Source organism: Mauremys mutica, chromosome 4 (assembly GCF_020497125.1).
Source record: "Mauremys mutica isolate MM-2020 ecotype Southern chromosome 4, ASM2049712v1, whole genome shotgun sequence".
In the NCBI taxonomy this organism is placed as follows: domain Eukaryota; kingdom Metazoa; phylum Chordata; order Testudines; family Geoemydidae; genus Mauremys; species Mauremys mutica.
Genome location: NC_059075.1, coordinates 13,954,396 through 13,969,302, shown reverse-complemented (window position 1 = coordinate 13,969,302; position 14,907 = coordinate 13,954,396). Strand labels below are relative to the sequence as shown.

Genomic DNA, 14,907 nt, shown 5'->3' with positions numbered 1-14,907 from the left:
CTTCCAACAGCGGCCGGTGCCAGATGATTCAGAGGGAGTGAACAGAACAGGGCAATTCATCAAATGATTCATCCCGTCGTCCGGTCCCAGCTTCTAGCAGTGAGAGGTTTGGGGACACCTAGATCATGGGGTTACATCTCTGACCATCTTGTCTATTAGCCATTCATGGACCTATCTTTATCTTATTCTTATCTTATCTTCTTATCTTAGAACTTATCTAATTCTTTTCTGAACCCAGCTATGTTTTTGAGCTTCACAACATCCCCTGGCAATGAGTTCCACAGGTTGAATGTGCATTGTGTGAAGTTCTTTCTTTTGTTTGTTTTAAAACTGATGCCTGTTAATTTCATTGGGTGATCCCTGGTTCATGTGTTATGTGAAGGGGCAAATAAAACTTCCTTATTCACTTTCTCCATACCATTCATGATTTTATAGGTCTCTACCGTATGTCCTCTCATTTGTCTCTTATCTAAGATGAACTGTCCCAGTCTTTTTAATCTCTCCCCATATGGAAGCTTTTCCATACCTCTAATCATTTTTGCTGCCCTTCTCTGTACTTTTTTTTAAATTCGAATACATCTTTTTTGAGATGGGGCAACCAGAACTGCATGCGGTATTCAACATGTGGGCATACATGGATTTATACAGTGGCATTAGAATGCCAGCGGTTCTGACAGGTGCTGAAACAATTTTTATAGTGGGGGTGCTGAGAGCCATTGAACCAAACTGTAAACTCTGTATATAATGGAATCCACTTCAAGCCAGGAGATGTGGTAGCACCCCTAGCACTTACGCCTTCTGTCTTCTTAGCTATCCCTTTCCTAATGTTGTTAGATGTTTGCCTGCCTCTGCACATTGAGCAGCTCTTGTCAGACAACTATCCACAATGACTCCAAGCTCTCTTGCTTGAGTTGTAATAGCTAATTTAAACCCCTTTGCTCTGTGTGGATAGTTGGGATTATGTTTTTCAATGTGCACTACTTTGCATTTATTTACATTGAATTTCATCTGCCATTTTCTTGCCCAGTCACTCAGTTTTATGAATTCCCTTTTAAGTCTTTTCAGTCAGCTTTGGACTTAACTATCTTGAGTAATTTTGTATCATTTGCAAACTTTGCCACCTCAGCGTTTATCCTTTTTTCCAAACCATTTATGAATACGTTGAACAGCACTGGTCCCAGTACAGATCCTCAGGGGACCCCGCTATTTACCTGTCTCCTCTGATGCATCTGATATTGGACAGTCAGACAGGATATCAGACTACATGGACCTCTTGTCTGATCTGATATGGCAACTGCTATGTTCCTACAAGTTATACATGACCTGAATGATCTTTGATTTTAGAAAAGGAAATCCAATCCATCACCTTTGCCCTCACAGCTTTATACACATACATGGATATATGGAGGAACTCTCTATTTGTTAAAACAACGAGGAGTCCTTGTGGCACTTTAGAGACTAACAAATTTATTTGGGCATAAGCTTTCATGGACTAAAACCCACTTCAAATCTCTATTTATTGGTACTACTCCAGTCCAACACCTTCCTACACAAACAAGGGAAACTCTTTGGTTCTCAGAAGGAATGGTTCAAATTTATTATTTTCACACTCCAAACTCCTAATGTGAGTGTTGAGTGCAAAAGGAATGCAGGATCAGGCCTTATTGTGTCATTTCTGTTACTATAGTTGCCTGAATTGAAACATTTTCTTCTCGAAATGATGTATATTTTTAATGCTGGAAGAAACACTATAAACATTATAGGCAAACTTTTTTTTTTTTAATTAAAAAAATCCTTGCCAGGCTTCTTTTAAAGGAGAGCAGAACTTTGTCTGAATAATATTTTAATAAAAAACCTACAGGAAAGTATGTGTAGCCTGCATATAGAACACGTATTTTATAACCCTCTAAGAAGCAGTATCATCATTAGCACTTAAAAAGGCTTTTGTCTTGTTAAACTATAAAAGTTTGTTTCACTATCACGCGTTTTAAATTTTGCATAAGCCAGGCCTTTGTTTTCCCATTCTCCAACTCTCTCTTGGGAGCTTCATAATGTCTGTGTCTAGATTTTTTTTTCTTCCTTTGGATGAGAAAGAAATTATTGTCCTGAAATAGGAATGAACCCAGTCTCTTCTGGATATTGTCCAAATACACTGCCAGCATACATATGTTTGGAAGAGCCTGCATTTACTACCTAGCTATGTCAGTCCCTCTCTCTAAACCCTCGTCAAAACAATGAGCACACAAAATTCAGCTGTCAACATGATCTCCTGAAGCAAGCAAATCTTTGATAGAGAAGAATTCTTGCATATCACATTTTTCTTACTATGGAGTGTGTCAGTATGCGTGTTGGAGTTTTTTCTTTTCTCCTTAAAGACAGCATTTTACAACTATTCCTCTTTAATACTTAATTCCTCAACTATTGAATAAGAAATTAAAAAAAAAAAAAACCAAACAGCAAACTAACCAGTTTTATCTTGTTTTTCTGAATGACTTCTTTGTTATCCTTCTGGTACATATCCATTTTCTTTTTGGTGTTCTCCAAATCCACATTGTTTGTCAAGTTAAACACTGTATTGATATTTAAAAAAAGAGATGCATGAAATCATAGTATTAACCTGGTACACACACACACACACACACACACACACAGTATTATCTTTATTTAATGCTCCTTGTCCCTACCACATTAGCCCCATATACCTAACTGAATATGTCAAAAAGTCACTTGGACACACAAAGGCCAGATCCTGATCTTTGTTACACCACTGATTTACTTGGAGTTCTTGCAAATTTATACCTGCATAACTGAAATTAGAACCTGATCTTTTGCTTCCTTCATGGGGTACTGGTAGCATAATCCCTTGAACAGCATCCATACCCAAGATACACAAAAACTTGCCTTTAGAACAACAAGTAGTTTATGGCTAAGAAGAACCTAGACCAGAGGTCCTCAAATTGTGGGGCACCCCCACCCCAGGAACACGGAGAAGCGTTCAAGGTGGTGATGGCAGGCTGGGTCAGCCCCAACTGGAGGCTGGGAGGGAGTGCCACCCAGCCCCGGCCCACTCCCAGCCACAACCCTGGCTCCCAGATCTGTGCATAACCCCATCCCCAGCCCTGGCGCGGCTCTGGACCTGACCAGGGGCCCGGCTGCCAGCCCCCACCGCAGACGAACTGTGGCTCTGCTCCTGCTCTCCGCCATCGGCCCTATCTCTGCCCCCCAACACACCCCCAGCCTCAGCCCCCTTACCCTTGTCCACATTCCCCCCCCCCCACTTCCCCAGCCGCAGCCCCATTCCTGGCCCTCGCTCCGGGGGGGCAGGGGATTGCGGACAGGAGGAATGGGGAGCAAGTTTGGGGACCACTGAACTAGACTAAGTAGAATACACACACACACACCCCCCTCATTACAAACAAGGCCCTTCCATTTCCTACGGGTCATCTTGGCACAAGGACTTTGATAGGACTTTACTGCTTTACTATACGGTGGAAATCTAGATTTCTATATTCTTTAAGAGTTCCGAAGCACAAGGACGCAGTTTCATTTGCCCTTGCTGAAAATCTCCACATTTATGCAGAGATCCATAAAAAGAAAACAAGTCAACCTGTTACTCAATGCTATGTGTTGTGCTAAATCATCTTGGTACACAACAAATATTAGGAGGATTTTCCTCATTTAAGTTATGCAACAAGATGAAAGATATGCAGCCAGCCCCCTCTGTTTTGCTGAACATTCCCAATCATGTATATCTGAACTAAAGATGCCTCCAGGAATAGCGCAGCTTCTGTAGCAGGTGGATTGAAAGAACTAGGTGTGCAGGGGATTAGTAATTAGATACAGAGCCTTTCACCACTAGGTCACTGGTTCAAATTGGGGTCAAGTCAATTCTGACTCAAAGTCATTATCACATGAAGATCACTTGGTGGCCTAAGTCCAGTTCAGAGTGGACACCAGAGAGATCACCATACCCCTAAAACTAGCATAGATGGCAACCCACTCAGCGCAAATTAACCTGGAGACTGTACAGTCCAGTCACACTCTTTATGTGGCCCCTCCAGAACGCAGCTGAGGTACATTGACATGAAAGAGCAGGGAAGCTCACACCGTCACTGATAAATCCCTCACAAACTTGTAAAGACACAGTCCCAGACACAGAGAGCACACACAATCTGAATCGTGAGGAGAGGAAGGATGTTCCAGTGGTTAAAGTGCTAGCCTGGGAGTCAGGAGTTCAGGGTTCAATACCTGCTCTGCCACAAACTTCTTGTGTGACCTTGGACTAGTCACTGTCTCTGTGCCTCAGCTTCCCCCCCCCCCCCCCAATCTGTAAAATGGGGATAATAGCACTGTTCTACCTTGTGGTGCTGTCGGGAGGAAAAAATATATTCAGGATGGTGAGATGCTCAGATACCCCAGTTGTGGTGCCACATAAGTGCCTTATATACACACAGAATCATAGAAGATTAGGGTTGGAAGGGACCACAGAAGGTCATCTAGTCCAACTCCCTGCTCAAAGCAGGACCGATCCCCAACTAAATCATCCCAGACAGGGCTTTGTGACTTGCCCTTGGTGAATCCATGTTGACTATTCCTGATCACCTTCAACTCCAAGTGCTTCAAAATTAATTCCTTGAGGACCTGCTCCATGATTTTTCCAGGGACTAAGGTGAGGCTGACCCATCTGTAGTTCTCCGGATTCACCTTGTTCCCTTTTTTAAAGATGGGCACTATATTTGCCTTTTTCCAATCATCCGGGACCTCCCCTGATCGCCATGAGTTTTCAAAGGTAAAGGCCAATGGCTCTGCAATCACATCAGCCAACTCCCTCAGCACCCTCGGAGGCACTGCATCCAGCCCCACGGACTTGTGTATTTCCAGCTTTTCTAAATAGTCCTTAACCTGTTCTTTCCCCACTGAGGGCTGCTCACTTCCTCCCCATACTTGTCTGTGAAGACAAAGCAAAAAAAGCATTGAGTACTTCAGCTTTTTTCACATCATCTGCCACTAGGTTGCCTCCCCCATTCAGTAAGGGTCCCACACTTTCCCTGACCACCTTCTTGTTACCCTTCACATCCTTTGCTAGCTGCAACTCCAATTGTGCTTTGGCCTTCCTGATTACACCCCTGCATGCTCAAGCAATATTTTTATACTCCTCCCTAGTCATCTGTCCAAGTTTCCACTTCTTGTAAGCTTCCTTTTTGTGTTTAAGCTCACCGAAGTTTTCCCTGTTAAGCCAAGCTGGTTGCCTGCCATATTAGCTATTCTTTCTGCACTTCAGGATGGTTTGTTCCTGCACCCTCAATTTGGCTTTTTTAAAATACAGCTAGCTCTCCTGGACTCCTTTCTCCCTCATATTAGCCCTCCCAGGGGATCCTGCCCATCAGTTCCCTGAAGGAGTCAAAGTCTGCTTTTCTGAAGTCCAGGGTCCGTATTCTTCTGCTCTCCTTTCTTCCTTCTGGCAGGATCCTGAGCTCGACCATCTCATGGTCACTGCTGCCCTCTATGCATGGAAGTGCTCAGTAATTCAACAGGACACAAGTGTAGCTGATATATTAAAAAATTAGAAATAGTATAACAATAGGCAGGAACACCTCTCGCTGGTTCCATTAGCTTATGTTTGTCCATTTGATTTACATCCTTTCTTCACTCACACTTTGCCTGGGTACAATGGCAGAAGTGAGCTTCTGGGAGAGTTCTGAAGTAGGCAAGGGAGCTGTCTCAGACCCACAGATCGGGCGAGGGCATTCCATGCATAAAGGGCAGCAAAGAAGTGGGCAGAGTGGTGGGAGCGGCAGAAAGGAACAAAAGAACAAAGCAGGTATTATAGGCAGAACAAAAAAGGAGACACATAATGATAGAGATAGGTTGCTGCTGAGTAGCTTTTAGTCTGGAATGAAGTGACAAGGAGCTGGAACCAATGATAGTGGCACAAGAATGGTGGTGAGGGGCATGTCGCCACTCAGATTTCAAACAAAAGTAACTTTGGAAAAATACTCCACACTCTTGTAACCGGTGAGTGAGCATTCGTCTTCAGGAAGCATGGCTAATTCCATTGGTCTGGGTTTAAAAAACTCATTAGTATAGCATCCATAAACCATGACAAATTTTTGTACCCGCCTAAAACATCTAGGGATAGCTAATGTAATACAGCTAGTTTTCACCCTGACACATCAACGGGAATCACAGGCCTAGCTTCCCACCCAGAGAGCTCAATATTTATCCCTGGGTGAGGGAAATTTGTAATCCCTTTGATTGGAGCAATTGGGCTGAATGTGATGAATATGAAGTGGTGTGGTAGATTATAGCCAAAAAACAAATGCTTTATATCCCTTTCTTACAAGGCAGTAATGATCGAAAGGATTTTCAGTTTATTTTAGCCTGACTTTCTGGGGTTGTGGGATTCATCAATTCTGACTGACTTCAGAGTTATTTCAGAGGCAGGATGGTCTTGTGGCTTAGGCCCTTAATTGGGACTCAGAAATCTGGGTTTAATTCCCAGCTCTGCCACATACTCCCTATGTGACATTGGGTAAATCATTTAACGCCTCTATGCATCTCTTTCCTCAGCTGGAAAAATGGGAAAAATAATACTTTTCTCCCACACTTCATCTACTTGCTCTATTTCGATTAATTTTTTAGGGCAGGGACTATCCCTTATTCTGAGCACCTACAGCACCTAGCACAATGGACCCTTGACCTCAGCTGGGGCCACTAGATGTTGTTTTAATACAAGTAAATAGTGAATGCTCTCTACCTTTGAAAGCTAGGCCCTTGTGTTTTGAGGGAGGTTGCTCAACATGGATTTTCATTTTTTACGCTGCTCTCTCCCAAAAGAGACAGCGTTTTTCAACATTACATTGCTCTGAAATCTTAGAATTAAAAAAAAAAGGTGCAGGGAATAACTGTACTATTTTAGCTACGCAATGTTTATTGTAGCAACGTTTCCTCAAGAAAACTGGTTATTTTAATCTTGTTTTGACCTCCAGCTTTCCAACCTGTAGCTTCCAACTGACAAGCTGTTAGACATTTGGGCACAGTGGCTGAAAAGAACCATCATGTGAAAATGCTGGAGTGCAACCACATTTCTGATCAGAGCCCTGCAATGGAAGTAGCTGCATGTGAGCGTCAGAACTTCCTACAATTTAAATCCAACACAACAGCTCTCTAAACCTATGATGACACAAGGAAAAAAAAAAAAAAAGCACATGACAGAGGTACAGTGCCCTAGCAGGATACGCAGGTACACCTCAGGTGCATGCGGAGGTAGAAGATGAGAAGCCAAATGCCTTTGGTCACCTGAGCAGCAGGGGTATTCCTCTATAACCTCACTGCTGGATGACTTTCTAAACTGGGTTTTACAAAACGTGGCTGTTTGGAGAGTTTTTTTCAAACTGAACCATGATAGGCTGAACAGGTCCTGACAAGCATGCTGACAAACTTCATATCTGCATGGTTCAAAAACATTCACTGTCGGACCACAAGGGTGGGGAAGGCAGAATAAATCTCTCTCACACACACACGCACACACACTCTTACTTTATCTTCTGAAGCCATTCCAAATCCACAATCGGCCCTTAGAGCCCCTGTAACTGAGTAGGTTAGACACCAATCACTCCTCTCTCCTTCTGCCCCCACTGAACAGAACATCAGATTCTTTCTTCTACTTCCTCACCCAGACCCAAAACAAGGTGTCAGAATAGGTCTCTCACAAGCTATCTTCCCCCGAGCTGTAAGCAGCAGCTCCCTGCATAGGACCTCTCTGGGCTCCCAGCACGTTCCTCTGCACCCTCCTCATACCATAGGAGCATTAAAAAAAAAAAAAAAAAAAAAAACCATACTGGGTCAGACCAATGATCCATTTAGCCCAGTATCCAACAGTGGCCAATGCCAGGTGCTTCAGTGGGAATTAACAGAACAGGCAATTGAATGATCCATCCTGTCGTCCACTCCCAGCTTCTGGAAAACAGACACTAGGGACACTCAGAGCATGAGGTTGCATCCCTGACCATCCTGGCTAATAGCCATCGATGGACCTATCCTCCATTAACTTATCTTTTTTTAACACACTTATAGTTTTGACCTTCACAACATTCCCACCTAATGAGGTCCACAGGTTGACTGTCCGTTGTGTGAAGAAATACTTCCTCTTTTGTTTCTTTTAAACCTGCTGCCTATTAAATTTCATTGGGTGACCCCTCATTCTTGTGTTATGAGAAGGAGTAAATAACACTTCCATATTTACTTTCTCCACACCAGTCATGATTTTATAGAACGCTATCATATCCCCACTTAGTCGTCTCTTCTCCAAGCTGAAAAGTCCCAGTCTTTTTAATCTCCCCCATATGGAAGCTGTTCCATATTCCTAATAATTTTTCTTGCCCTCTCTGTACCTTTTCCAATTCTAATAGATTGTTTTGATATGGGGCAACCAGGTCTGCAACAGTATCCAAGATGTGGGCGTACCATGGATTTATATAGTGGCATTATGATGATATTTTCTGTCTGATTATCTATCCCTTTCCTAATGGTTCCTAACCTTCTGTTAGCTTTTTTCATTGCTGCTGCATGTTAAGCAGATGTTTTCAGAGCACTATCCACAATGACTCCAAGATCTCTTTCTTGAGTGGTAACAGCTAATTTAGACCCCATCATTTTGTATGTACAATTGGGATTATGTTTTCCAATGTGCCTTACTTTGCATTTATCAACACTGAATTTCATCAACTATTTTGTTGCCGAGTCACCATCAGCAGCATGTGAACTACTGGCTTGGAAAGGCTATCCCCCAGCCCTGACTTTCTGCCCAAGGTCCTGCCCCTTCAGCACATCCACCCCCCACTGCGGCCGCCGGCCCCTGTCCCAGACTAGTGCTGGGAGGAAAGGCGGGCAGGCAGACGGCACGGTCCCAGTCCCCGGAGCAGGGACGGCTCCAGACCCCAGCGTGCCAAGCGCGCGCTTGGGGCGGCGTCCCGCGGGAGGGCGGCAGGCGGCTCCGGGGGACCTCCCGCAGACGTGCCTGTGGAGGGTCTGCTGGTCCCACGGCTCCGGTGGAGCATCCACAGGCATGCCTGCGGGAGGTCCACCAGAGCCGCGGGACCAGCAGACCCTCCACAGGCACATCTGCGGGAGGTCCCCCGGAGCCGCGGGACCGGCGACCACCAGAGCGCCCCCCCGCGGCGTCCCGCCCTGCTTGGGGCGGCGGAAATCCTAGAGCCGCCCCTGCCCCGGAGCGCCGGGAGGGAGGGTGGCATGGCCACAGTGCCAGCCCAAGCTGGGGCCACAGCACATGGGAAGAGCCAATTTACAGCACGAGAATCAGGATGGGAACTGAGGGCGGAGCCAATCCTGGCTGTTTGGGGAGGCACAGCCCCCCCAGCCTATGATACCCACCGCTCACACCAGTCACCCAGTTTTGTGAGATCCCTCTGTAACTCTTTGAAGTCTGCTTTGGACTTAACTACCTTGAGTAATTTTGCCACCTCACTGTTGAATCACTACCCTTTTTCCAGTGCCTAGCCTGAGGAAGCAGTCGGGAACTGGCAATGGGTAAAGCAGGTTGCGGGGGGAGCGGGGGGAGAAATCAGGTTTCAACTGAGGACCAAATCACAATTCTCAGTAGGTAGGTAAGCAGGCCACAGGCCGCAAACAGATTCACTTCCTTGCCTCATCACAGCACCTCCCAGCACCTTCTCTCAACTCCCCCAAAATGTCTAGACATCAAAGTTTAAAACATTAAAAAGAGTTAGATTTGGTCTAACCTATATTATAAAACCTACACTGGCAAGTATGCAAGCTAAACTCTTGGATGTAGAGCTTTCTTTGCTGGTCATTACCTAGCCAAAACTAGGCTTAATAGCATACATAGTCTGATAGTGGTTTTAGAAGATTTAACTACTTCCTAACCAAAGTTTTAAAAAATATATATATATTTTCGCTATTCAATTACAACAACCTAGCTTAGCAGGCTGGCATGCTCCTTTTTGTTAAGGGTATTTAATAGAATTATTCTTGGTCTGTGAATAACAGCTGATATTTGAGGACTGGTGAACATAAGCCATAGAATAAACAATACTTCAACCACGAGCATTTAAAATATGATGTCACCATATTGATGGTTGAGCCAAATTCCATAGAATTTAAATTGACCTCAGTAAGGAGTGTTACTCAGATATGGTCTGTAGAATTTGGCCTGTTTTGGGTTTTGAGAGACAGGGGCAAATTTTTTAAATTTTAATAGCAACATTTAAAAAAAAGTTTCAAACCAACAAGCAAAGAGTTAAGACCAGGAATCCTACATTAGTCCTAGCTAAAAATCAGTGACAAAAAAATATGAACATGACTAGCAAGGCAGATGGCTATTCTGCAAAGATTTCAAAGGGAAGCCAGTCTTATTACTTTCTATTCTGAAGCATAATATAAGCTCACATAATGGGCCTGAAAAACGTAAAGACACAGAAGCCGATTTGTATACGAGAATTATTTACTTCCTTATTCATCTCACATTGGCTGGTTTGACCTGCCTTTAGACAGCTGTTGAAACACAACAAGAAGCCTATTGTATTTTCTGAAACGTTTAATTCTATTTAGGCAAAACTCCACAGATTTCCTGAAATCCAGCCTTGACAGAGTGAGATAATCTCTAATTAGTAGCATTTTTAAAAATAATCTCATAACAAAAGGAATAACAATCTGCTAGTTTATTATGGAATTTAAAATTAACCTTTGAGACAAACCCTAAAGGCATCTGGAACAATCACAGGTCTGGGAAAGCAGCATTGTTTATGGTAAATAAATTCATCACTGGTGTTTAAATCAGCATCATCAAAATCTCTCATCTTCTATTGAAGACATTACCAACTTTGAGCCTTCTCTTGCTAATTAGTGTTTCTTTTAACGCAGATAGCTATGGTTGCTAGAAAGAATTCTTCCCATTGAGAAATATTCAAGCAAGATTCTCCTGTGAGGGAGAATGGCTGGAGGACATATGCAGCCATGATTCACCAGCCCAACCCCAACCCCTTCCATTCTGGGGCATAAGGAGTTCTTGCTGAAGCAGATCGAAACAGGCAACTAGATACATGGACTACCTGCAAGAACCCCAGTCCATGTGCCCAGCTCTTATCCACAAGGGAAATGCATGGATTCTCCTGCACTGGGGCCACCCATGACTGTAGAATCAGGAACAAGATTTAACCTGAATGGATTAAAATAAAAACTGCAGAACTAGAATCACATGACTTTATAAAACAACCAAAGTGTCACAAAAGAATCTGACAACAGACGGTCAATGTACTTTATAATGAAGTTTATGTTATCAGCTGGGATGTAGTCAAGATTTTCTTTCCTACTTCCTAATAAGGTAAAAATTGATTTATTGTGCTGCCTTACCAATAAAATAAAAGAGGTCAATGAATATTTCTCCTACAGGTTAGCACTTTCCTAATTCTCAGGTCCATTAATTAGCCAATAGATCTTAAAAAAATAAAATAAAATTGTAAATCGTTATCCTGCGATATATTATACACATAGCCTTAGTGCTTAATGTAGATATTACTGGTGTAAGACAGCTATAATTAAGTTAAAAATTTACTGGTAAGCATTGGTGTAGCACAAACACCACTTTTCCTACCCCATCATTTCCAACCTCTGCTTCTGAGCAGTTATCATAATGCTCATTGCCACTTAGAGACTGGGAGTGGCAGAGAGATGAATGCTGAAGGCACAGAGCTTCAGAACGAAGCCGATTGTCCATGCTCTACCACCTCCCCCTAAAACACTGCTTTCAGCATCAACTGAAGATGGCAAAATGTCCCAACCTCTTCTGCCCATACCCTCTTTTAGGGGGAGGGTGGAAAAATCAATAATCCATCTGGAAAACCCTAAATTGGAAATTATGAATTATGGATGTTCCAGCTTAGTTCTCTTTTTACTGTAAAAAATTTTTTTTAAAAAGGGCTTGCACAGTTACAATTATTTCCAATTACTTATCCCCATCAGGTCAAACAAGGGGCATTTTAGCTGGGGCAGGTGCAAAACCTCTCCATATCTTTGTCGTCTTTTACATTTTGAGAGAGCTGCATGCCTCTGCATTGTGTTGTTTCCTTTGTTAAATGAAGTTGATGTGAACCACAGGGAAAACAGGTAAAAAGTCACAGGCATTAGTTCTTTACATCCAGTAAGCACCCACTAGATAGTAATTTTGGCATGAACACAAGTCACTACACAATGGTTACCATAAAAAAGGCTTTGAAAAGTAGAAAGATAAGTTCTTACCCATAGGGCACATGAACAGTAGTCACTTTTTCCCACTTGACTATACTGTATGCTTTAAAAAGCAGTAATTATTATTAACTATGTGTATGGTAGTAATGCCTAGAGGCCCTACTCACGGATCAGGACCATACTGTGGTAAGTACTGCATACGCACATCCTAAGACAGTAGTCCCTGGCTCAAGGAGCTCAGAACTAAGTTTAAAAAAATAGTTTAAGAAGCGATACGGAAGGGCAAAGAGTAAGGAGCATATAAAAAGGGTCTGGCTCACATTGTTGTACTTGTGGCAGTGTTCTTTGTAAGGCTTATTCCTGCTCTTTGTGAGGCACGGGTATGTCCCATTGATTTCAATGAGTGTTGTGCCCAGCTGACCCAAAGCAGAATTTACCCCATTCATTTTTTCCTGGTGTTAATGACAATTAAGTGTTTACAATATTCTAGAAATTGTCAAACTGATTTTTCCGGGCACTTGACATCTTTTAAATGGTCAATTCTAAACCACTTCAAAGTGTGTGTGCGTGCGTGTAAAAAGAAAGAAAATGGAAATACTGGCAGGTTAGTACCATAATGTTTATGTTTGTTGCTATATCACCAGTGTTCTCCCTGATCTTTCTATTTAAAAAAATAAAGGAAAATGACTAAGCATAATAGGCTTCATGTGAAGGGGAAATGAATCTTTCAAATAAGGTTATAGATCACATCTAATGAGAGAACACACTGTAAATGGCATGTGCTCAAGTTGAACTCCAAAGAAACAATTACTGGGAAAACAGCAACAAAATGTCCCAGGGGCTGCAGACACAGACATTTCTACATGTTTTATATATTTTGTTCTATAAACCACATTTTTATTTTAGGTCTTATGGCTTTTATTTATTTACTTTTAATTTACCAGACATCCAGAGTAAGGTGAAGCTGAACTTCAACTCACGTTTGACCTCTACCATATAAAATCTATTCAAACCTCAACGGAAGGTCAATTTCTGCTTCCACCTACACCAGCTTCCTAATCTGCTGTATCAGCAGTCAACAGTAACTGCCATGTGTAATACAGGGGCCAGTCCGCCATGCAGAACCTGTAGCATGGTACCGATTTGCACTTGGTTCCTATTTGGCAATTTAACATCAACCATGAGAGCTAGAAATATAAATACAATCTTAAACTCTGGAGAAAAACTCGATGGTGCACATACTCCCATCCACTCAGCCAAGCTTTCCATTCGCCTCAGGCGAATGGATGTTTCAAGCCATGGTAATAGCAATAATGAGATGGAAGCCTATGGCAAAATGCTACAAAATATTCTTTTCCGTTTCACAAGCACAAAATAGATTCTCCCAGCATCATTTCATCAATCTGTCCAAGTTGCTAGAACCTCCTCCACACTCACACTCAGACTCTACCTACCTGTCCCAAAGGCTTTGGCCTGCCTGGCTATATCTGAAGTTTCACAGCCAAACACATTAGCTCTCCAACTTCAACCTTCTGATGCCAACAATAACACAACATGCAACTTATAGCTGCAAAGGTGGGGAATGCAACTCTCTGAAGCTAATACCAACAAAGTTCAAAGGAATGCTTACTCTTCTTTGCTGAAGAGTTAAAAGAGAGCAAGATCACCTTCACCGCGTTTTCTTTTAAACCTCAATCACTGCCTTCCCTGAAAGCACCCAGCTCCTTCAGTCCTCCCCAAAAAACAAACAATTTAAGAGCGACTCCTTTGAACACTTCTATTTTTGTCTATGCAGACTCCATCACCCTGCCATAAATCCTGAGTAACTCTAAAAAAGCGGAAAATGAACTCCAATACAAACAAATTCCTCCCTCAAAGGGCAAGTCTCTGCTTCAGCAAATCCAAGGAGAAAGAGTTCAGCGTCTGCTCCTAAACCTCCCTCTCCCGCGTAGCAACATAAAATGCTGCCACAGTGGTATGTAAGGTCATCTGCTTCAAAGCAGCTTCCAACTACTGTACTCACAGAAGCAAAATGATGAAAGACACCATATGGCTGCTGTCATGGTAAATAAAGCTAACAGAGGCATATAAGAAGAATTTGAATTTTTCTTCTTTGTTTAATCTTTTCTATTGGAGCACCACCAATGCCCTGTGTGCCCTTCCTTTCCAGCAATAAAACACCACTTCCTCTAAGTATCATAGTTTTTCTCTTGCAGATAAAATGTTTATCACTTAGATATGTCCCCCAATTGGACAAATATGATTAAAAATGTAAGGAGAAAGTAATCAGATAAACATCAGATACCATGATAAATCCTATTAAAGAAATGCAGCTTTGATATTCTCTTAGGCAGTCAGAAGATAAAAGCCTGTGGTCTCCTGAGCACAGCACATCAAAAATGCAAACATTAAGACTTACCAATTTCTTCTACTTCTTCCAGGAAATCATTATATTCCGTTAGACTGGGAAAGTCATCTTCTCTTTTATTGTATCTGAGAGAGACGAGAAACCAGTGTTGGCATAATGCACCGAGATGGCAGTTTAATTCAACATTGTGCTCGTTTCATACATGCTATATATGGCCAAGGATCATTATTATCAGAATACAATATGGCTCCTTTAAAGTGAACTAGGATTGCCCATCCCCAAGTGAAGAGGCCACCACTGTCTGAACCAGTGCT

At 42.6% G+C, this 14,907-nt stretch overlaps 1 protein-coding gene across 3 annotated transcripts in view; it reads right to left on the bottom strand.

The window, feature by feature from the left end:
* Nucleotides 1-14,907, bottom strand: part of MNAT1 (MNAT1 component of CDK activating kinase) — a 188,868-nt gene that overhangs the window by 120,432 nt on the left and 53,529 nt on the right. For all 3 annotated transcript variants that reach the window (XM_045017188.1, XM_045017189.1, XM_045017187.1), the window contains exons 3-4: nucleotides 14,645-14,718; nucleotides 2,467-2,570 (exon numbers count right to left, since the gene is read on the bottom strand). In XM_045017188.1, coding sequence (XP_044873123.1) covers nucleotides 2,467-2,570; nucleotides 14,645-14,718 — 178 coding nt within the window. The remainder of the gene's footprint in view (nucleotides 1-2,466; nucleotides 2,571-14,644; nucleotides 14,719-14,907) is intronic.